Genomic DNA, 24,478 nt, shown 5'->3' with positions numbered 1-24,478 from the left:
TGCATTATAAACAATACCATGTTTTAATTTAAACACCGATTTTCATAGATCTTTTGTAAGTAATATTGTGTAATAACAATATAATAGATAATTGTTTTTCGACATCTTATTTATCAAAGAGGAGATATTAAACCCTGTATTGATTTTATATTAAAATACATTGCGTTCTTTTGTCGTTTACTTCTTAATTCTCATAAAATGTATAACATATTATGACAATTATTATTGTTTGGAGTAGGAAAATACAAGATTAAAATAATATGTGTTATATTCATATTTCTAAGCATAACATGTTTTACAATTTAAAAAATCCTGATTGTTGATCAAAGTGTTCAAACATGCTACCTACTTGTCAACTTTTTAATACGACGATTATAGTCTTTCATCTTGGTATTCCAATGTCTACATATTATATAACTCATGTCTAAAGTGTTTCCTTTCATTAGCAATGACATTCAACGATCAACACCGTATTATGATTGAAGGAAATAAACGTGACTCTGTACCATGTCAAGAAACTAATGTCTCGATGTCAAGAAAGAATAATAAGAATAAATTGTTGGATAATTGGAACGTAATTTAGCGTCAATCAGCTGCGACGAGGTGTGCTGTGGCTCTTATAAGACATTTCTCGAACCCCCATGCTGCGAATCGCGATTAACCTACAAAAGGGAACTTGTATTGAAATAACTGTAATTGCGACGATACACTATGGAACGGGTCATTTTGAGAGTGAAGTTGTACACTGGTACATGTACATACAAGTGATATATTTAATATCAAAACATGCTATATGTGTCTAGTAGAACTATAGTGGAACTGTAGTTCGTAAAAGTGCAGTATGATTATCATAGCATGTACCTAGGGATTGCAATGCCGAATGAAAACACCAATACCGGTTTTTCAGTATTTCCTATTGAACACTGGTATTAATACCGATATTCGTGAAATATATATAAAATATAGAAGTACCTACCAATAAATATGGATATAAAAATCTCTTAAAAATATTAATATTTCGTAGAAAAAAATCCATATTATAATAATATGTAAACCTTTAAAAATAGGTAAAGGTAAGATATGGTAGAGATGTTGATGTTAACAAATATTTAGTAATTGAATGATTGTCACTTTCTTCTTCGAACGATTTTTCAATAAATTTATATTATGAAGTGATCTTAGACGTGTATGTGTCCCACTGATAATTCCACCTAATGTTTTATTAGTTTATTGTACTTTTTACACATACACGTCTAACGGCAGCGGAAGTAATCTAGACATCGCGTAATCCAAAAAATGTAAGTACAGTTAAATTTGTTATGTTAGTTAAAACATTTTATTTTCACTTTCAATACCGAATATATCGATATTGTCTGATTTTAAAAACCGGTATTTCAGTATCGAAAAATACTGAGATAACGGTATTGAAATCCCTAAATGTACCTACATAGCAAAATAAATAATGGAATACTAATATTATACCGTTTAAGAAAATAGCTAAGGCTTAGCAATCGACGTTTAAGGACTAATATATTATATTAAACTGTTGTGTGTTTTTTTATAATATCTTATAATGACGTTGTATTTATTGTGTAGACTTTATAACAGGACAATACCCATGTTACATTATTGTAATATGAATTGGTTTTAATTAAATTTATAGCCATTTGAGAGTTATTTCAAGTATAATTAAATGGATTTGTTCCAATTAAATACCGACATAACTGATACAGATTTTATGTTACGTTATTTAAACGAATACGGTAATATTTCTGATTTACATATTATTTTATACATATAAAAAATCTGATAACCTCGTATATATAATAGGATATTAGTGTCGATAATGTCGTAATTAATGAAATAAATTCGATTTCGGTTCTAATATATGTATACATATTTAATAAATAACGTTTATTATCAATCTATAGTCTATCTATAATTCTATACCATGCAGCGGTAGATAAAATTCATGACAAAATAATTATTTCAAAAAATTCATCTGTTTATTTAAGATTTCATTTCTTGATTCTTTTCAGGATTAAGCGTACCCTCAGATAATATACCTACTACCAAAGAGTGGCGAAGGGTGGAGGTAGGCTGTTAAGATCAGCCATAAATAGTGCACAATAAACTTTGTCAGTCATACGTATTTGTTTTCATTGAAATAAGACTACAATTTACAAATGGTGTTGATTGGTTCTTAAAATTCAAATAAGCTCTGCGAAAACCAAGCCATAATAGATAATAGTCAAAAAAATACTCGTCTATCTATAAAATATATAATATTATGAATTTAAAAAAAATGAACCAACAATACCTACATGTAATATGTATTCTTAATTCAACGAAAACAAATAAGTATGAATGAAAAAGTGTGTACAATTTTATCGTATCATCCAAAATATACCAAAAGTATTATGGTTTGGTTTAGGCAGGGTTTAATTGATTTTTTTAAACTAACCGATACCATCTGTAAACAATTGTAGTCTTAGTTCAAAACAAATACGTATGAGTAACAAAGTTTAATGTGCACTATTTATGGCAGATCTTAGCAGCCCAACTCCACCCTACGCTACTGTTACCAAGAGTGGCAAGTTGTATGAAGGTTTGGTAAATAGTCTGATCCTTTCTTTAGTCCAATGGTTCACAAAATGTGAGCCGTGGATTATATCAATATTTTCATGGAATTGTTTAAATGACCATAGTGCAAAAACACAACATATATACGGGGAAGGGCCTTTCTCGTACATATGGCAAGTATAGCGCGAAAATTAACCTGGAAAAAGAAATGTGGTAGCTTTTTATTGTGTTGTGGCCGTGAAAAAATCATGATGGACCAAGGTTGCCGTGAACCGAATAAGTTTGTGATTCCCAGCAACATTAACGAATAAATCATGCAGAGTATTGCGATTGTCACTATTCAATAATAATATTATGTTATACCTATAAGTAATTACAATATCATTTCGATGATAATTTTACCTGCTTGTGCGTTTTATAGACTTTGATTTCAAAACAATCATTATGTAGGTATATTTCAATTCCATAAGCTATCGATCGATCCATCACTTTTAGGAATATTTACCAATAACTACGCTATCTGAGGTGTTTCAAATTCTAAGAAATGGCTACCAATTTTGTAACTATTTATAATTGGATTCAGAAGTTATCCACGTTTTTAGTTTCGACGTGGTTGCACTTGCTAATTAGGTAAGTATGTAGTTACATTTATGAATATGCGTAATTGTTAGTAATTATTTGCAAGAATGAGTAATGAAAAGTATGAGTTCAAATCCCATTCTCTTCAATATTTCTGAGGTTTTTTAAAATTGTGTATTTTTTTTCACAATTATAAAACATTGACCATAAGATGTTCCGTGATTTAATTAAAATATTGGGACATCATATTAATTATCTGTCACAAAGAAGTTTAGAGTAAAAAGTCGTTTGTGTCTACTTTTCAATCAATCAATCTCAATCAGCTGTATAGTAGTAAAGTTGTTCTGTTCAAACAGTTATCTTTTTTATTAAAACATCTTGTCACATTTTCATAGACGTGTAAGTGTGTACGGGTGTGTGTATGGCATCAATTCAATAAATGTTCAATGAGTTTATGGGTAAATGGCAATAACATATGTAGGTTTTAATTCGAGGTGTCGTAACTAACCTATGGAGGCTCACATTTGCATACTGCGGCAAATTCTTCGGGAAACCACCTCGGGCCAATGACCGAATACCTATTTGGCATCATTTTTAAAATGAGCGGTTCTTTATAACGGATTTTTAATAAACGCATCATATTAAACAATGCCCCGATTATAATTAAATATACCCATTAACAATGTTATGTATAAAATCATCATAACCAGGGCCGCCGTAAGGAGAACAGCTTTATGTGTGAGAAACCCAAATATGCCGTCCCTAAATTAGAATTCACACATTAATTATTGAAATTCAATAAAGTATTCATTACTGAAAAGCAGTTCATTCATTAATTAATGTATACATACTATATTTATCTTTAAAGTGACGTCTTATTTGTTGCTATAATTTAGGATCTAAGGATTGAAATATAAATACATATACCTATGTGCAGGTTATCCTTAGCAATCGACTTCAAAGTTACATTGTAAATTCTACATAACAGTTTTTAACATGTTGCAAATTAGATTTTATTCTTAACTGCCCTATTATTACTATTCTAATAGAAAAACTGATATCCCTCCACGTTATAAAATATTTTCAGTGTTTTAAGGATAACCAGTCACGTCAAATCATACATACAGTTCATAGAGTATGATCACTATTTTAGAAATAAAATTCTCATAACTTCTCAAACGAATCAGTTAGGTACGTGGTTGAATCCCGTTTCATGCATAAATTAGATAGGTACCTACCACAATAATATGTGTTGATGTGAAAATTTTTCCTATCTCACTTTTTTTAGCTTTATTGTGTAAAGTGTACTTTTTTAACCATGTCCTATCCTAATAAGATCATATGGGCCTCCACAGAGTGAAGGTTTGTATTAGAACCAGCGGCGGCTCCTCTAATACCATGCAAGTGCTACGCACTGCCTGCATTTTTGAAGACATCGCTCAACTTTTCATTGTTATTCATACTTGTATCACTCACTTCGCGAAGTAGAACATGTAGCAGTATTATGAAAAATACTCCGTTCATGAGTGCAAAGCGATTGCGATCCAAACAGATTTTCAGTGTACACAGGATTACAATGAGGTCATTGTATACTACTTAAACGGTGGCTGAATGTTCCTGTAATGGCGTTTTGTGTAGATTTTTTATACACTTTTAGATCGGCGCACGAAACGAAGGACTCTAGAAACAAAAACGCCAGTTTCTATTTTTTAACAATGTTCACGAGTTAATTTTTAACAATTTTACAGTTAACACATTTAATGAATTGCCAACATGTTACGAAAATACAAACTCCCGCGTTTATTTCTAAACCACTCAAATTCAAAATAATAAAAAACACATCAGCGGTTATTTCTTTGGCTGACGCATTATTCGCCCGGAGCGTAAAGCCATAAAATGTGACATTTATATTTCTTTATTGATATTAAATCATTCTGTTCATTTTTTTTTTTTGAGAAATAGTATAAAAAAACAAAGACATATTTAATTTACCTTCTGAGAAGTCGGTAAGAGAACACGGGAGCCTTCGGTGATTGAGATAATCATGAAAAGATGCTTTACGACGTTACGTGGCTAGGATACGTATTCCGAATGCCGCCAAAGAGTGTGACACTTCGTACCCTTATGGCACAGCCTCAAGGGTTCCGTCGCCATGGCCGGCCCTCCCTCACCCTGCAGCGGTGCCACAAAAGTAACCTACGTGCTGCAGGTCTGACATGGCGGGAGGCGCAAGAGTTGGCGATGGACCGAGGGAAGTGGCGCGAACTTGTACTTGCCCTATGCCCCAATGCTGGGTCGTGACAGGGTGAAAGAAGAAGATCTTCTCTTTGTAGAAGGTAAAACATTGCGTACTACCAGAAAATGCTATTCTGAAGACCACCGGCCGCCACTGATTAGAACCTACCAGATTTCTATCAGCCCTCGTGGGCGTGGTGTGTACTGCAATCCTTATTTATTAATTGTATTAATAATCATTTTTGTAATGTGTTATATACTTAAACAAGTATTGGTATAATATATATAGTATTGGTATAATACATTAGTATAATATATATACTTGATTTTCGTTACTATGTTTCTTGTTGAAAATACATAATAAATTATGTTTATATTTTCTTTTGAAGATTGTTGGATAATTTATTGCATAAAGTGCCCTTTTTCGTGGTCTTCAGAACTATGCCAATTGCTATAAAATATGATATCCTAAACTAACTACATATTTTTATAACGACTCGTAGAAAAGGGAAATAATAACGCATTAGTAACAGGCTACATACATACTTTAGCAAATAATGCGTCATGTAGGTACAGTAGATACTAGTATATTACTATATAGTTTTATTCACAACGCTGTAGAATTGCCCCAGATTCTAGTTAAGGCATACATCGTATAGTTCATCCCTGAGTAACAACCTGATTCGGTAACATATTATTCATCATAAAAAGATACGCCTATTTTCTTACAAAAGCGAAGAACTTCATTTATCTAATTTTAATTCGTTTAAAAACTGATAAAGTGTGCTAAGAAGCTTATAGGAGACCCTTTGAAAAATAATGTCATTTATCACACGTAACTAATGCTTCCATGTAATTGCGCTCATTTTATCGAATGTTTCTACGAAAACTACAAAATGGAAGCTCGATAGTCTGTATTTCAGAGCAGTTGTTGCTGTTTTATATTCTATGTCCTCCTTGTATCTCCATTGAGGCTGCGGCATAGTTTTAAGATGACAAACAATTATTTACCTACGCCAGTCTTTCTCTTTAACAATTAAAAGAATACTATACCTGTATACACTTCCAGTACCTACTTATAACGGGAGAAGTATAATATTAATCTAATTGATTTCCCTTTAATTAACGATAAATACTTTAAATATGTAAGATAATAAAATGTAACATCTTATTATATTTATGTATGAAGTATTGAAGTACCTAACTGCCCATAGTGTTTATGTTTTTGAAAGGGAAATGAAAATTACGATGATAACAAAATTTTACTCAACTATGTTGAAAATGATTAATGATGATCTTACACCTTACTATTTCATAACTTATTTTCTATATATAAAGGCGTTTAGATTAATGACACATCGTCGACGTTTCACTCCCATATTTTGATGCCCTTAATAGCGTTAAATGTAATACTTAGAAAGCTAATAACGTTAAGTAGGTACTTCAAATACATAATAATATTGATTTCTTAATCTTCTTATTTTATACTATCAATTCTCTACCCATGGAATATGTGTAAATGGAGGGAGCCCCCGAGTGACTAATGGTGTAACGTCTAACATAACATTTATACTTCATAATATCTTGTCCCTTTGTCCCTTGTCCATAAAATCCCATTGATCCTTTTCAATATGATATTAACAGAAATAACACTACAAATTATTCTGTAACTCGTTTACAATGTTTTCTGGTTTTAGTGTACTATAATAAATTAAATTTATCGAAGACGAAAATATTCACTGAAATATTTCATTTCCAAGTTCAAGTAGGTATATTTTTTAAGTAGGCAATATTTTTGTATTTTTTTATTATAATTTCAATCACAAGAGTGAACATTTTTGATGCAGATTAATGTCCAGACTCCAGCGTCTGTGTTTCAAAAACGTCACTGCCGAAATTGATAAGGATTCTTGCATTTGCTTGCAACTGGAATTGGAAACACTTGCAATTGGAAAGTCCCAGAATATTGCAATACTTTGTCTATAATCGATTTATTTTCAATTGAATTAACAATATTAAATTTATCATTATCTAAAAATGATTACGAAATAGTTAAATATATAGAAGGTATGAAAAATAGACGATTCTCGCTTTTATTTGTTCGATATTTTGACGCAAATTTTTGATATTTTATTTGCGATGGGTTATAAAATAACTTCTGAAGATTGGATAGAATCTAACATAAAATCTAAGATAAACAAACATAAAAAATCCACAGCAATAATATAGTATACTACTTTTTTCATAACCATAATATTTTTTTTCATCGATGAGATGTTTGTTATGAAACATAGTGTGTCAAAACCTGCGATTTTTTTCTGTTTTATTCATGTTTCCTCATGAGAATAATTTTATTATATGTGTTGATGTGTACAATGTCTATAAATTTGCATATTAAACCACTCTGCCATTTTAAACATGTAGTATGTAAGTTAAATGTAATATTTATGACTTAAATAATAGGTACCTACTTATAAACCTAAAGTAGGTAAGTATTTTTATGTTGATCACATTTATTAAATGTTTTATGTAGGTACCTACATTTCGTAATGGTCACTGTGTTTAAGTGACATTACATTTTGCCAAATATGGAGACAATGACAAGTAAGTCGCGAGTGGCCGACTGATTTTCTTACCTACTAACACACTGAATTGGCATCATGGCAAACAGCTTCCACAGTCGCCTTGTGGTGAGGTTTATGATACATGTATCCTACTACTCACTCAAAACGTATCTCAGTATAATAGATCGATATGTTCGAGACGATGTTTTTATTATGATGCAACTGAGCTCTATGCCGCATTCATAATATTATGTAACTTACTAAACAATACAATTATTCAGGGTTGAATACAGTAACATTTGAACTGCATTGACGGTAAACCAATCGCGGAACTATAGATATACCATCATAAATCGTCCTGTGTTCGAATTTAGAACTAAGCTCATCTCAGTTTAAATGTATTGAATGATATGTCAAATATTAGCATGTGGCGCTCTCACTCAGCGGACGACATAATATACTTGTAGAACTATTTATGGAAACCATGATCCCGCAATGATACCCATCGGGGCCTATATCAAATTACATTCACATTATTTAAACATTATCATAATATCACAGATTATCAAAACATGTATTGACACATTATATTGAATATAAAAAAAAAACATCCCTAACGTTGAACACAGTACAAATTCTAAAAAGGCATTGCAAAATATAACGGAAAATGGATTCAAATGACCAACAAAGAACTTTACTCAAATAATACAATAATTATAGTCAGATTAGTTTACAGAGGACGGGTAGTTGTGATTATTTTCTCATAAGGCAGTAGTGATCAATAATAAAATTGCTATATTTTATAGTACCTATGCTTCACTTACTCCGCAAGAATAAAATACTTTGATATAAACAAACAATCGAAATACTTTTTACACGTATATAATTGAATCCGGAATAAAGCTATCCGGAAAATCGTTTAGTTATTTTTTTATTTGTTTAGCATTCGTCTTTTACGTCTAGTGTTTTAAAATCACACCTTTGAAAACTCGTAATTTTAACATAATATTATTATAGTAAGAAAGTATCTTTCCAACAATAATTTACAATTACAACAGTGAAGTGAAGAAATAGCTAAGTAACTACTATTGTTGTTTTATTCAGTCAATTGTAATGGTATTTACCAGCAATATTTTTATACTGTAATCGGTGCCTTTTATAATTATTAGGGATCAACCAGAATACGGTATAGGGAATTATTTTCCAGGACGATACCACGTGTACATTTATTATACTTACATAAGTATACAGTTATTCCACGTGCCACATGTGCCATACTATGTTCCTCACCGCTGCATTACATTAGAAGATCCGGTTTCGTTTATTTTACCAAAACATTCTTAACTGGGTACGACAATATGTATGCAAAACAGACGAACCGTTATTAAATTTGTGTGTCTTCTTTAGTGATTAATGCCTGTAATATATATTTCTCTTTTATTTTATATCCATGTTTATAATGTTACATAACATAATTATTATGTGAATGTAAATAACTTTTAATTTTGGGCTTGAATTTTACAATCGTATTCCACAATATCTAATTTGCAAAAACAATATAATAATTGAAGTTTTATTTCATTATACTTTTTTTATAATTATACTGTCGTTAACATTTCATTTATTACGCCAATAGGTATCTACCTCGAAAGATTAACCTTTTCATTGCTTAAAAATAATTGACGTGTATTATGTATCTATTAAATTTGACGTATAGGTACTATGTTCCACTTGTACCCATACATTATCCCATTGAATAATAATTGAACAATGAGTTACCGCCGAGAGTTTCGATTATAATTATAAAAAAATATTATGAACTATTTGCAACAATACTAGGTATATAGAGTTTATAAAAATGTCTCCATTGTGATTGAATTAGTATCGATAAAAAATAATCATAGCTGCAGTTTTTGAGGTTTAGTTATAAGTAGGGATTCCAATCCCGGGATCCCGAGCTATTTTCGATACCTATGAATCCCGGGATTGATAAACAGAATCCCGGGATTTCGGGATTGATTTTTTTTATCAATTTGTATGGAAAATAAAATAAAAGCGAAAATATAACGGAAATAATACTTTTAATAAAAAATAACTACATTAGAAATAAACTGAGTTTGAATGAAGTTTGATTTATACCCATGTGTAGGTAGCCGATTCATTTTATTTTTTCACATAAATTATTAAAAATGAGAAAGATTGGAAAAAAACAATGCTTCGCACTTTTAACAAAGTAATTCCACCATGATATCATACGTTTTACGGCAATTTCATATTTGGCTGACTAATTAGATCTATGAAGCGGAAAGGCCATAAGTACGCCATGATTATTTGCTTTACTATTTTAAATCTCGCTAATCCATTCATTATGTCTTTACTATCAGAAACAGCAATCTCATATTAAATTCACATTATTATTTATATTAAAATATTATTTACTCCATTAAACTTGTGTATTTCCAAGATTGAACGTATACAATATTAACAATAAATTTCTTAAATAGAATGAATTATACTAGATTTATTTTTGGTCGATTTTATCAGTGTTATTTGTAAATATAAAAATTTTATATAAACAATGGAAAAAAAGTGCCAATCCCGGGATTGTCAAATTGTAATCCCGAAATCCCGGGATCAGAATTTTGACTCGGGATTGGATTCCCTAGTTATAAGTACTTATTACACATTACGACTTTTGGAGTAAACGTAAAATATGTAACACCAATCTAAGGCATGTTGATTTAAGTATTGGCCTGGAAAATAAATCTCATCGGTAGCCACGTTTGCTACAAATGACTGAATAATTTAATCGTTAGCTTTAGAAGTATTTTGTCAGCTTGACTTTCGTATATTTAGACTAGGTCTCTAGGATTTATTTAGATATACTAGGTATATTATGGATTTACACTATGGAATATCCTTCTAGAGTTATTTAATTTTAGTATGCACTGCATTTTAGGTCGTGCGTAGCTAATAATACTTGAATTTTATTCTTACCTAATACACATAAATAATGCTCTTCAAACAATTTAATAATAATTATCATAGGTAGCTTTACGATACTGTTAAACCAACCAATTTTACAGCTATATTAATTATAAAATATTAAATATAATTAAAATCTTTAACAAGGCGTCAATAAAGCTGTGGAATTTTATCGGAAAACTTAACGGAAGTCAACTTTTCCCGGTATTCGTCAATAATTTGAACAAAAGTAATATATTGTAGATTGTTTATGCGGAAGAATAACTCTAGGCGGAAATTGTATTTAATTCCTAAGATACACATAAGCATTTTATTGACAGTGTCTACTTTTAAAACTTGTGATGGAATGTGAAGTTATGTAATTTGATGAATTCATGAAATTTTCTTAGTCAGATTTTTAATTCACATAAAATAGATTCAGTACGTAACTCGTTTACAAGTTGGCAAAAACTTTCCGGATAGGAGATTTAAAAAAAATATATAAATTCAGTTTGAATAAAAATATACTTTTTGTGGAAACCATTAAATTATTAAACAACATTATATAATTTTCAGTATTTGTATCTAACTAGTTAATATATATCACATTTTCTATTATTTAGCAGAGGAAAGATTGCCGGTCCTGAAAATCGCCAAAAAATGGTTAATGAATTAATCGACATTATTCCTATAGTAATATTAAATTATATAATTTATATAGACTTGCCATTCTCTTAAAAAATCTTAATGTATGTATACATCCTAATACGTATGGGTTTATGTCGGAGTGTTAAACTTTAATTAAAACTACGAATTCAGAGAAATTAAATATTACATGTATTTGACTTTGCACGTGAGATATAAAACATGGAAATATTATATCAAATAGAAGTAAGAAAACTTTGGCGCGAAAAAAAGGCGGAGTGTAGGTTATCGAAGGTGCTCTCCGACCATTTCCCGACTGGCGACTACATACCAATATTCTATATCCTTCGAGTCCTCTTGTCTAGTACTTTTTTTCACTATTTCTATTTCGTTGCTTTGTTTATTTATAAGTTACAACTACACACGAGTTAGATCTCTATATATATAAAAATCTCGTGTCACGATGTTTGTGGTCGAACTCCTCCGAAACCGCTAGACCAATTTTTATGATTTTTTTTTATATATAGTTGTTAGGTATGAGAATAGGTCAACAAGTATATTTCATACCGCTAGGTGATTCGGGTATCTCTATCCAGAAAAAAAATTCTTTAAAGCTCGACCGATTTTTATGATTTTTTTAATGTATATTTGTTAGGTATAAGAATAGGTCAACAAGTATATTTCATACCGCTAGGTGATTCGGGTATCTCTATCCAGAAAAAAAATTCTTTTATTTTTTTGACAATTTTTTTTTTGTATTTTTTTTTATTTGGCATCAAAAAATACCTATAACCCAAAATTTTCACCCTCCTACTTCCACCCTCCCATTTTTTAAACGCGATTTTAGTATTTTTGTATGAACAAATGAACCGTCGTTCGTATTTCAAACAGAACGAAATTATTTATGTTGTTGAATGACAGATGGCGCTACGTCCGAGAAGAATTCACGAGAAGCGTCGCGTTATTTTGACATTTCATGTACAAAGCGTTTTCCTAAACATTTCACCAACGACACGATCACAAATGTCGACGGATATCCAATATATCGTCGAAGAAATACTGATAATGGCGGACAATCATTTACGCTAAATATCAACAACGCAGACATTGAAATTGACAATCGTTGGGTGGTACCATATTCGCCTCTGCTGAGCAAAACATTCAATGCTCATATTATTAATGTTGAGTTCTGCAGTTCGGTGAAGAGCATCAAATACATTTGCAAGTATGTGAATAAAGGCAGCGATATGGCTGTATTTCAAATTCAAAATACCGATGTGAATGCTCCTCGATTGAATGACAACGACGAAATAATGCGCTACCAAATTGGCCGGTACATCAGCTCCAATGAAGCTGTCTGGCGTATCTTTGGTTTCCCAATTCATGAACGGGACCCAGCAGTTATACATTTAGCCGTCCATCTTGAAAACGGCCAGAGCGTATTTTTCACCAACGAGACAGCATTTGAGCGTGCCATAAATCCACCAAAAACTACACTCACCGAATTTTTCGAATTGTGTAATCGTGCGGATACTTTCGGTGCCTTTGCACGAACATTACTCTATTCCGAAGTACCTCGCTATTTCACATGGAATCAAACAAAAAAATGGATGCCCCGCAAGCAAGGCACACCAATTGTTGCGTGCCCCGGCCTATTCAAATCAAACACTTTGGGCCGAGTATATACAGTCAATCCAAGGCAGATTGAGTGTTTCTATCTGCGACTGTTGTTGGTTAATGTCACCGGCTCATTATCATTTCAAGATATACGCAAAGTGAATGGGCAACAGTATCCAACATATAAAGATGCATGCCTTGCACTCGGCTTGCTCGAAGACGACAATCACTGGGACGATATGCTTGCTGAAGCAGCATTGGGCTGTACAGCAACACAAATTCGTCTACTATTCGCTATAGTTTTGACTACATGTTTCCCGGGACGAGCAGACACGTTGTGGGATAAGCACAAAGATTCAATGACTGACGATATATTGCATCGAATTCGTACACGGTGCAATGATCTAACGATTACATTCAGTGACGCTATGTACAATGAAGCATTGATTACTATCGAGGATCTTTGCGTTGTCATTGCCAATTTACCACTCAGTCATTTCGGTATGAGTTCGCCAAATCGAAGTACTTCTGATTTAATGGACACCGAAATGAATAGTGAACTGCAGTACGATACTGCAGAAATGGCAGCGATTGTTACTCGCAATGTCCCACTACTGACTCATGAACAAAAAATCATTTACGACCGCATTATACTGGCAGTTTTGGCGGGACAAGGTGGATTCTTTTTTTTGGATGCACCAGGTGGAACTGGCAAAACATTTCTCATTTCGCTAATTCTCGCCAAAATACGATCAAATAATGGCATTGCATTGGCTGTTGCATCATCTGGCATTGCAGCAACTTTATTGGATGGAGCCAGAACAGCTCATTCAGCATTTAAGCTGCCACTGAATATTCATAATAACCCAGACGCAATGTGCAACATAAAAAAACAATCGTCCATGGCCACAGTGCTGAAACAATGCAAAATTATCATCTGGGATGAATGCACTATGGCACACAAACATTCTCTTGAGGCGTTGAACAGAACACTCAGAGATATAAAAAACAACGACAAACTATTCGGCGGCACTCTGTTACTCCTTTCAAGTGATTTCAGACAAACACTTCCCATCATTCCACGTTCAACGTACGCTGATGAGATCAACGCTTGCTTGAAATCATCGCCACTGTGGCGTAATGTTGAAAAAGTCCAGCTAAAAATAAACATGCGCGTGCAAATGCTACAAGATCCATCTGCTGACACATTCTCGAACCAATTGTTAGATATCGGCGATGGAAAAGTTGCTGTCTATGAAAATACTGGATGCATAAAATTGCCCACTAATTTCTGCAGAATCGTTGATTCGCAAAATGCTCTCATTGACCGCATATTTCCCGATGTACGCACACAATACATAAATCATGCGTGGCTAGCAGAAAGAGCTATGTTGGCAGCAAAAAATGTGGACGTTGACGATTTAAACTTCAAGATACAGCAGTCGTTGCCAGGCGATTTGGTATCATACAAGTCGATCGATACAGTTTGCGATGTCAACGAAGCTGTAAATTATCCAACAGAGTTTTTGAACTCACTGGATTTACCAGGCATGTGAACACACCTTCTACGACTGAAAGTTGGATCTCCGGTTATTTTACTTCGGAATTTGAACCCACCACGGCTGTGCAATGGCACGCGATTGGTCATTAAAAAATTGATGAAAAAAATTATCGAAGCCACCATTTTGAATGGCAAATTCCGAGCCGAAAATGTTTTGCTGCCACGAATTCCAATGATTCTTACAGACGTGCCAATTGAATTCAAACGCGTTCAATTTCCTATTAGATTGGCATTCACAATGACAATCAATAAGTCGCAAGGCCAAACGATGTCTGTTTGCGGCTTAGATCTGGGCACACCATGTTTTTCACACGGACAATTGTACGTGGCATGTTCTCGCGTGGGCAAACCATCGAGCTTATTCGTGTTGGCTAAAGACGGACTGACAAAAAATATTGTACACTCAATTGCTCTTCAAAATTAATATTGATTTCCTTTATTTCATTTTCCTACTTTAGGATAAAAAATTTATAATTTTTTTTCACTTTACATTTAACTTTTAAGAGATCAAACAATGAATATGTTATCGGCGGTCATCGTCTACAGTGCTCCATACCTCTTTCTGTCATAGATCTCATCCCCACACACTTACAATACATTCGTTATTTTTTATTTAACAACCAAAATATTTACTAGAAATAATTTAGATGGCAGAACAACGTTTGCCGGGTCAGCTAGTAATATCATAATATTTACCTCCCCAATTCTGTCTATTATAGGATTATTGATGGCAGATTTAGGAATTTATTCTGATATTTGGTATCACTACATATTATATTGTCCCCGGGGAAACCGGAAATACATCCTGTATTGGACATATAATTTCTATTTGGCTGCGCTTACGTGGTAGAACTACATTATAATGGTTTTGAGATAAATAACGAGTAAAACTGTGAATACATAGTACCTGTCATACCTATTTAATATTCAATTCAATATTTATTTAGATGTAAACTATAAATTAAACAAATATTGATGATTTCCAATAATTTTATCACTTTCGATATTTTTAACGCCACACCCACCCGGCCTACAAAGAATCACTTTGAATAATTTGGATTATTATCTTGTTTATTTTGAAAATCATTTCGGTAGGCTTTTTTAACATCTTGTGAACGTTATAATTTTTATTGATTTCAAATCAGATTTTTTTTCTCTTTTTAATGACGTCAGCGTTGTATAGTGACGAATAATGCTGTGAATTAAATCATTATTCAACTATCTTCATATCACTTAGATGGGTAGTGGTTAAATAAGTATTATCACTAGAAAAACATATAAGTACAAATAATAAAATAATTAAGGAACTCGTTAACGAGTGCCCTTGTATGTGGTATTCCGTGGAACAAAGTAATATTTTTTATTGAAAAACAAATTTTGGAGATTAGTTCCAAATTATTGAAAATTAACTTTATGACGTCTAAAATTAAGTGGTATGACGTATGCCTACATAATTTTAGACATCATGTCGTGTCGACTCGTTTGTCAGTTTTGCTATCTATGGATAATCATTATCCTTCCGACGTCATTCGATCAAATAATGCTCGATTTAGTACTGATTTGTTTTGAAAGGGAAAATCTTCCCTTAATAAGGCGAAACAATTACAACAGCACTTGAGCGTTACCCATTTTTGCGTGTAGTTTACTTAATATTAGCTAGGTAGAATATGTACTCATTTTATACTCCTTAAAGTCCTTTGTAATGATTAAACTAAAACACAGGACGCCATTCTTCATTGTCAACAATATTTTTTTTATAAAACTGCTTATGTATTTATGAAATATAACCAGAACGTTGGAGTAGATTCTTTTTTAAATTGCTCCGCTCCAGCTCCGTTCTGGGACTGTTCAAGTTTCGCTCCGGGTAAAAAGTTTTAATATGTATAATGTGAAAAAGTAAAAAATAAGTAGTTTTAAAATAAGGTTTATTATTCGTCATCATATTCGCCAATTAGTGTCAAATATAATATTTTCATTGGATTTTAGGACGAAAATTTAATATTAATAAAAAAACATCTGGAGCAGTGAAGCATTACAAATTTTCGGTACTCCGGCTCCACTCCTGCTCCGGGTAAAACCCCATTGCTCCACTGCCCCGTGCTCCTGCTCCGAGCCCCGCTCCAATGCTCTGAATATAACGATAATAATTCGATGAAAATGTTGACTGGAGCTTTCCAGATCACGCTCAGAATACATAATTGTAAATTAAGAATGAAAATTTAGCGGATTTCCATGAAATTACCACCGCCCACTTTGAGATTTTAAAAAAAATCTAGTGCGCCCCCATATTTTTAACTTAAATCTTTTACATTACCGTCTGTTGCGTATCTTAAAAACAGTTATTGCAAATATAATTTTTACACATGCATTAGTATATGGATAGGATAGATAGGGTGTGACCCATATCCTATTTTCAGGATCTCAGGATCAGAGAATGTTTCAATGAGAGGAAATAAAACTCATACTTAATCATATTTAGAAGTATTTTTATTAACATTAAAAGAAGGCTTTGAATTTAAAACATAGCTAATGTGAAGTATGAATCTGATGCATTGCGACGAGTTTGTTAATATCAGGAGCAAAATTCCTGTATGAAAAAAATATCGGAAATCACGGACAATTTTATTTAGTTACCTTAACCATGGACTACGTAAATGCGTAAGCGACTCTAATTTAACCGTCTATACGGGACTCGCAAGCATTCGAGTAGTAAATCGCATCTCAAGTGGTGTCGTGTCTAGATTCCGTCGGATTTTTATAGATAGAATTTGTCTGCCGTCGACCCTCTAGATTTCCTTAACGCCCCCTAATTTTCTTTGAGCCTTCTACTGCCCACCTGAAAGCGTCTAGCGTCCACAAGAGGTCGTTATCGCCCATTTTGAGAAAGACTGGTTTAGAGTAAGAATTACAACCTTTTAAAGCATTCATAGCACGTGGCTGAGTCAGGTCTAAGAACATCCCCATCGTCACATTTTTCGATTTGATTATATGGCGATTGTCGTGAATAATCTATGTAATTGTTTAAAATATATATCATGAACTGATTATGCATAACGTATCTCTTGTGAACTTCATGTTTTTATTCAGGGCCCGGAATCTTTATTAGCGTGTTTCGAAATGTTCCATGTCAAGCCTTGATTTTCTCCACTTCCGTAATAATTTTATAGTCCCGCTTCATTTTCACTGTCGTTTATTATCAATTTGTGTTGTTTATTTGTGTGTTCCTAATATAAAAAGTGGCCACGAAGTGAACGGCCTTGAGAATGGGTTGAGAAAGTTGGAATGCATTGTGATCGGTCCACCTGGTACCCAAGTCAATTTATATGATTATGTAGCAGTGAAATTATGCCCGCAGACCAGGTATATCAAAGCTGCAATTAAACGGACAGTTTTCTCTCGACTCGACCATCCCAAACTTCTTATTAAGGTACACCGCCGGTTACCTTAGTACTCATGAACGAGTTTTTTTCACTTGACCTTGAACTGTAGGCTTGTTTTTGAATATTTTTTTTAAATCATTGTACCACTTAAGTCGAATTCATCGAGTGTGAAATTTGTTTTGTGAGTTGCATAATTTTTCGTGCGTACACTTTTCCTTGGCAGTATATTTTGTTAGAAAGCGAGCGATTAATAATAAATTAGTGCCTGGCATATCATGTCAAAACATAACCTTTCAAAATTTTAAAACGATTTACTAATTCTAATTATTATATTTCACGTATCACTGACAGAACAATCTTGATTATGAATAACTTACTTAGGTACTTTAAAACTCTAATTTTCAATTCAACATAGCTTTTACGTTAGGTATGTACCTACTGTGTGTCCACTTTAATGGTATAATACCATCGATATGATTGTGATTTTGATCCTGATATAGATAACAATAAAAACTTTCTCTGACAATTTATTATTATACAATGAATGATAGTTCAAATGCATTTATAGGATATCGAGACGGAGCTCTAGTGAACGTCAATTCCTAGAACTTGTAAAGAAAGTAGACGAAAATATTTCAATATCTATTCATAACTTTATGTTGCGAGACTTCGTCTTAACACTTTGTACCAGGAAATGTTGGTCAATAAACTTGATTTCACTATTTACGACTATTCAGAATAGTTACTTCATAACCTCACATTAGGATATTGGTTGTAATCGGATACCATAATATTATTAAAACTAAACCATCATGTTTTAAACCAACATAATCGCTTCGTTTGATTAAACCAACATGATTTCAACTTTCATCATCATTTCCTTTACAATTCGACGTGGATCTTGGCCAACTCCCGATCAGGTTTCTTAGACGAGAAAGTCTTCGTGGTCCAATGCGTAAAGCACTGGGTTCTCACCCGGGGCTCCGGGTTCGATCCCGATGAGGTAATAATATATATATATATATATATATATATATATATATATATATATATATACATATATATATGTGGTTTTCTCAAAGCTTGGGTGCTTGTGTGATCGTGTCCCTTCTATTACTGCACTACTGTTTCACTACAATCACTACTGTCATTGGGCATCTTGACCTGTTGTAGTGTTATACAGAATATATATACCTACGTGCCTATATAATATATTTTAATTGTAAAATAACTTTTTAAAATTATTTCTACTGTGTCAATAAATCGCCAAATTCAAGAATTCAAAATGAGCGGCGGGCCGCAAGTAAAATACCGTTTTTAGATATACACTAGTTTAGTATTTATTATTACGAAAAATAAACATTACAAAAAAAATAATGAGAACAATGAAACTGTTGTACATTTTTTTTTAATTCAGGTGTTAATTTTGTAGTTGATATTCTAAAAACTGCTTGTCAATGGGCATCGAAGATAATTGATCGTAAAGAATTTTTATTGAGATTCATGATCGAAAATTTTTGTTCACATATATACTGATCCAAAAATAACGAACATTTTTCTTGCATAATCTTTAAGTTGGTCGAATTTGTCTGAATTAAGGGCATTGTAAAATTTGGAGATTTCTTCACGTCGATGCAATTCTCTTAAATCAGTGTCACACTGCAGATCAATAATCTCGTTGTAGCTCTGTCGGCACACTATCAATATCTATTGAAATCGATGTTCAACGTAGAAAATTGTGGTTACATAGTGTGAGACGAGACGCAAGGAAGACGTACTGAGATAATACATTTACGAAACAACAAATTCTTCAAATTTTAATCTATTGTCAATATTGTTTAAAAAATTATAAAAAAGTTATTCGTAATCAGAAGTACAATTACCGATGGTGGGCCGCAAAAAAATACCCGGCGGGCCGCAGTTTGCCCCCCCTGTTCTAAAGCATCTCTCTTCCAACAAAAACATTCCCCTCCTGCGATTCCTTCCTGCCTGGTGGAATATTACAGTATTATTATATATAATATGTGTTTATTACATTATTATATATGTTTTTCTAAATTATAATAAAACAATAAATAAAAAAGACGCTGTTCGTGATAAATGATTTTTAGGTCCAAGTTCTGGATACAAACAATCACTGAAAAGCAATAAATTATATTTCCAGACGCGAGATTCGAACTAACTACACACGGGTTCAGAGGTGTACATTCAACCATCCATCCATCGTTGATGTAATAGAATGTAAAATAAAGCTTTTACATTATTTTAAACTAGGAGCTTTAAAAGCTTTTATTTATATCGTCGTTTACAAACGTAAAACTCTATTTTCTTTAAATCATCTTGGAAATGATTTACAATTATTATCTTTATGAGTCAGATTCATTATGCACAGTAATAAAATATATTAATCTACACCTTTCCAAGGCTTCTTTTTTTCGATATAATGTACAGGTTGATTAGATGTTTTACTATTAATATTTAACTTCTTCTTCTTGTTGTGCCATCCCCAAGCGGAGGTCGGCCACCATCAAGGCGATCTTAGCTTTGTCGTTTGCTACCCGGAACAGTTCAGTGGAGTTCCACTCGTACCATCACGGAGGTTTTTAACCCACGAAATGCGGCGCCGTCCTCTGCTACGCTTACCATTGATCTTTCCTTGAATGACAAGTTGGGGAATGCTGTACTTTTGTCCTCTCATAATGTGGGTCAAGGTCGTGTAGTTTCCTGGTTTTGATATTACGTAGAACTTCTCGGTCCTTCCCCATTCGATTGAGAACTTCAACATTTGTCAAGGAATTTTGAGGATGCGTCTATACTGCCACATCTCGAAAGCTTCAAGTCTCCGTGACATCTCTTGGTTTAGCGTCCATACTTCCATACCATAGAAAAGAATTGAGAGAACATAACAACATAGGTACCATATGCAGTCTCAGACCTAGGTTAAGGTCTCGTTTGCTAAGGAAGCGTCTCATTTTGAGAAAGGCACTCCTTGCGATCTCAATTTTAGTTTTTATTTCTTTAGGCTGGTCCCATTTATCATTGACCCATGTACCTAAATAATTTTAATGGGTCACATGTTCGATTGGTTCGCTGTTAATGACAAAAATTGTGTTGGTGTCTGGTGTCGCTGTTTTTGATACTAATAATAGTTTTGTTTTCTTGAGGTTTATTTTTAAACCATAAGAATTAGTGACCTCATTAACCCTTTCACCAGTTGATGTAAACTTTTTAAGCTATCAGCAATCAGCACAGTATCATCGGAATATAGTATATTGTTGATATGTTTCCCATTAACCAAAGTCCCCACCGATTCACCTTGTAAGGTTTCCTTGAAAATAGCTTCTGAGTACATGTTAAATAGCAGAGGTGACAATATACAACCATGTCGTACACCGCGACGAATTTTTACCTCTCCACTGATTTCGTTTTCGATCTTTATTAAATTTGCTGTTTGTTTCCAGTATAAGTTGACTATCAGTTGAATGTCTCTTGCATCGATGCCTTTCTCCTGCAAGAGTTCGAGAAGTTTAGGATGCTTAACAGTATCGAATGCTTTCTCGTAATCGATGAAACACATATAAACACCCAGGGCTCGAAATGGACCGGAGCTCACCGGAGCGCCGCTCCTGTTCGTGAAGTCGGTAAAATTATCGTGCCGTCTCGTGGAAAAAATAATTTGACCGTCTGAGCTAGATAGGCCATATATTATAATAGAAAATCTACCACACTTATTTTTATAAAATACACATAGAATTTGATAACAACTATGTAAATATATTCAGAAAATTGTCGGGCGCTCCGGTTCGTAAACTTTTCGATTTCGAACGCTGTAAAACACCAACATTAACATCTAGGCATCTTTGCACTAGAACATTCAAGCTGAAAAGTGCTTCGCGAGTGCTCACACCACTTCTGAAGCCAAATTGTGTGTCATCCATGTCTTCTTCGCATTTTCGAAAAATCCTATTATGGATGATTTTTAATAAAACTTTAACATTAGATTCCGTATATTATTGAATGCATTCTTATATAGGTAGTTATGTTTATTTTTTCCAATGTAGGTATGTTCACTGTCACGACGTCGAATAATATACTTATAAAGGTATCTATTTGTTTTTGCGTTTATGTCATATTAGTGTAATATTGTCTTCTGATTACCCTTTCACCGGCGAGCGATCAAGTTGAAACAACAAACATAGGTACTGAATATGACTACATTGCATGATGACATCATGAGTCTTGGACGAAACTTTCTGATAAATGATATTACAGTGAAAGTCTTAGGACTAGTACCAACCAAATATTGTCACTCGCCACCGTTGGTGACAGCCAACAATAATAAAGCAAAACAAAAATGTATGTAATGCGAATTATAAAGTCATTACCATTCAGTCAACGTACATCCGGCCATATATAATTTGACAATGTAAACTGAAAATCAAGTTCAGTTTGGATAAGTGTCCAGCGAATTATTTTTGCTCTTGTCACATAAAAAAAGTATCTCGCAATGATATAATGCCGTAATAAGCGGATTTATATAGTTTCTATGTGGTAATTACATTTGACGTTTGTCGTAATTTTATTAGGTACTTATTTTTTATGACTACACTGTCAAATTGTACCAATATTTGAAAAACAATAATAAATTCCTATAATGGAAACAGGAAATGATATTATAAATTCACGTAGTTTTGTCCCCAGTAGCATCATTCATCATCGATAGATTTTATCTGTTGATAATTAGTACATTAGTCTACGTAAATTAACTATATTTTTCGGTTGCTTTCAATTTAAAAAATCAACAATATTAATTATAATAGAATATGTATGTATACCTACCATAATTAATTATACCTACATGTTTATTAGACCATGTCCTCTTCTGACAATGCCTATTGTTCCTTGGCCACGTTAGTAAGTAATACATACTTATTGATATTGGTACATTGCACTGACGAATTATTCCACAAAAACAGGAGATCCCTGCCTCGAAACCTTGTACTCACCCGAGTAGTCCAAATATGCAAAAATCTTTCAGAAATGCATATTTATTAACATAATTGCAGGTTCTGTAAAAGTCAAACTTCGCAGGAAGATTTCACGACAGTCCCGACTCACTTCATTGAACGATCCAAAATCATTTCACGATCGCAGGCGATCAGGCCAGACGATCGGAGTCCGCCAGTGTAATTTCAGCTTTATATATCTAATATATTATGTAAATGACAATTTAAAAATAATCAATAATTTGACAAGTGAGTGGTAATTTAAGATAAGAACCAACTGTTTTATATTATTATTCTAACCACGCTGTTATCTACTATTTCACAATAGTTTACCTTCGTCATAGGGGATGTAAAAAGCAATTGCCATTTTTTGATTCTTTTATAATACACAGAATAGAAGTCTGGAGAATAGATCTATTGAAAATGCGGTCGTAGGACTGTTTGTGTCTTGAGAAAAAAAATCAAAATGGTAGATAGCACAATGGGTCCAATATTTTTGATTATTAGAATTGGATAAAATTTCTACTTATCTATAAACACTTTCTGTTTATTTACTACATATATGGCATAATAACAGTTGTACATTTTTCTTTTCAGAAATATCTTCAGAATGGCAATTCCCAGGTCAATCTCTCGACGAAGCAGCGGACGAGATGCACGACGCGGAAATCCTTCGCGCTGTCGTCACATCTATGGAAGAATGGGGGAAGAAACATAACCGCACAAGGTATCTAATTGATTTTTACCAGCCATTATAATTTTATTCTTCAAAGATACACTCAGTAGATACTAGATATTATGCATTATCTTCTATCTAAGGTTGGCGAACAAATTGAAGAACATCTCTCTATACTAGCCCAGTCGTATCAGATCATCAATGGCTTGGACATTAAGCTACTTACAAATGCTACCTAGTCAAGATAATCTTATACCCATGCATCTGCTGCCATCTACTCTTTCCCTGCATAATGAGACGAAGAAAATTTAAATCATACTTTTCATTGCAGAAAACATTATTATTTATTAATTGAATTGGCACTTTCGTAGTATAACTCCATTATAATGGTTTTAAAACAAAGTTTTTTTTTTAAATTTTACTATAATAATTGTAATATTCATGTTGACAACTGTTTTGGGCTGTGAACCCATCTTCAGCACGACACTAAGATACTGCGAGTAGCGTAGTTGCATTTACTTTAATTAGGTACCAATTCATTTAATTTTAATAACGTTTATTTTGTGGAGGCCCATATGATCTTATTAGGATCGGACATGGTCGAAAAAAAATTGCTATGTACTTATAACAGATTTAATTAAGTATAGGTACGTTATACGAACTTAAAA

At 33.0% G+C, this 24,478-nt stretch overlaps 1 protein-coding gene across 1 annotated transcript in view; it reads left to right on the top strand.

Moving 5' to 3' along the window:
- The window catches only part of LOC147068107 (uncharacterized), a 77,223-nt gene that overhangs the window by 36,428 nt on the left and 16,317 nt on the right, over nucleotides 1-24,478 (top strand). The window contains exon 3 of the mRNA XM_085952915.1: nucleotides 23,732-23,861. Coding sequence (XP_085809041.1) covers nucleotides 23,732-23,861 — 130 coding nt within the window. The remainder of the gene's footprint in view (nucleotides 1-23,731; nucleotides 23,862-24,478) is intronic.

This window comes from Rhyacophila brunnea, unplaced genomic scaffold (genome assembly GCF_057557595.1).
Source record: "Rhyacophila brunnea isolate RB1 unplaced genomic scaffold, BYU_Rbru_1.0 scaffold_3, whole genome shotgun sequence".
In the NCBI taxonomy this organism is placed as follows: Eukaryota; Metazoa; Arthropoda; class Insecta; order Trichoptera; family Rhyacophilidae; genus Rhyacophila; species Rhyacophila brunnea.
The sequence above is the reverse complement of the archived record's forward strand: the minus strand, read 5'-3'. Positions and strand labels throughout refer to the sequence as shown.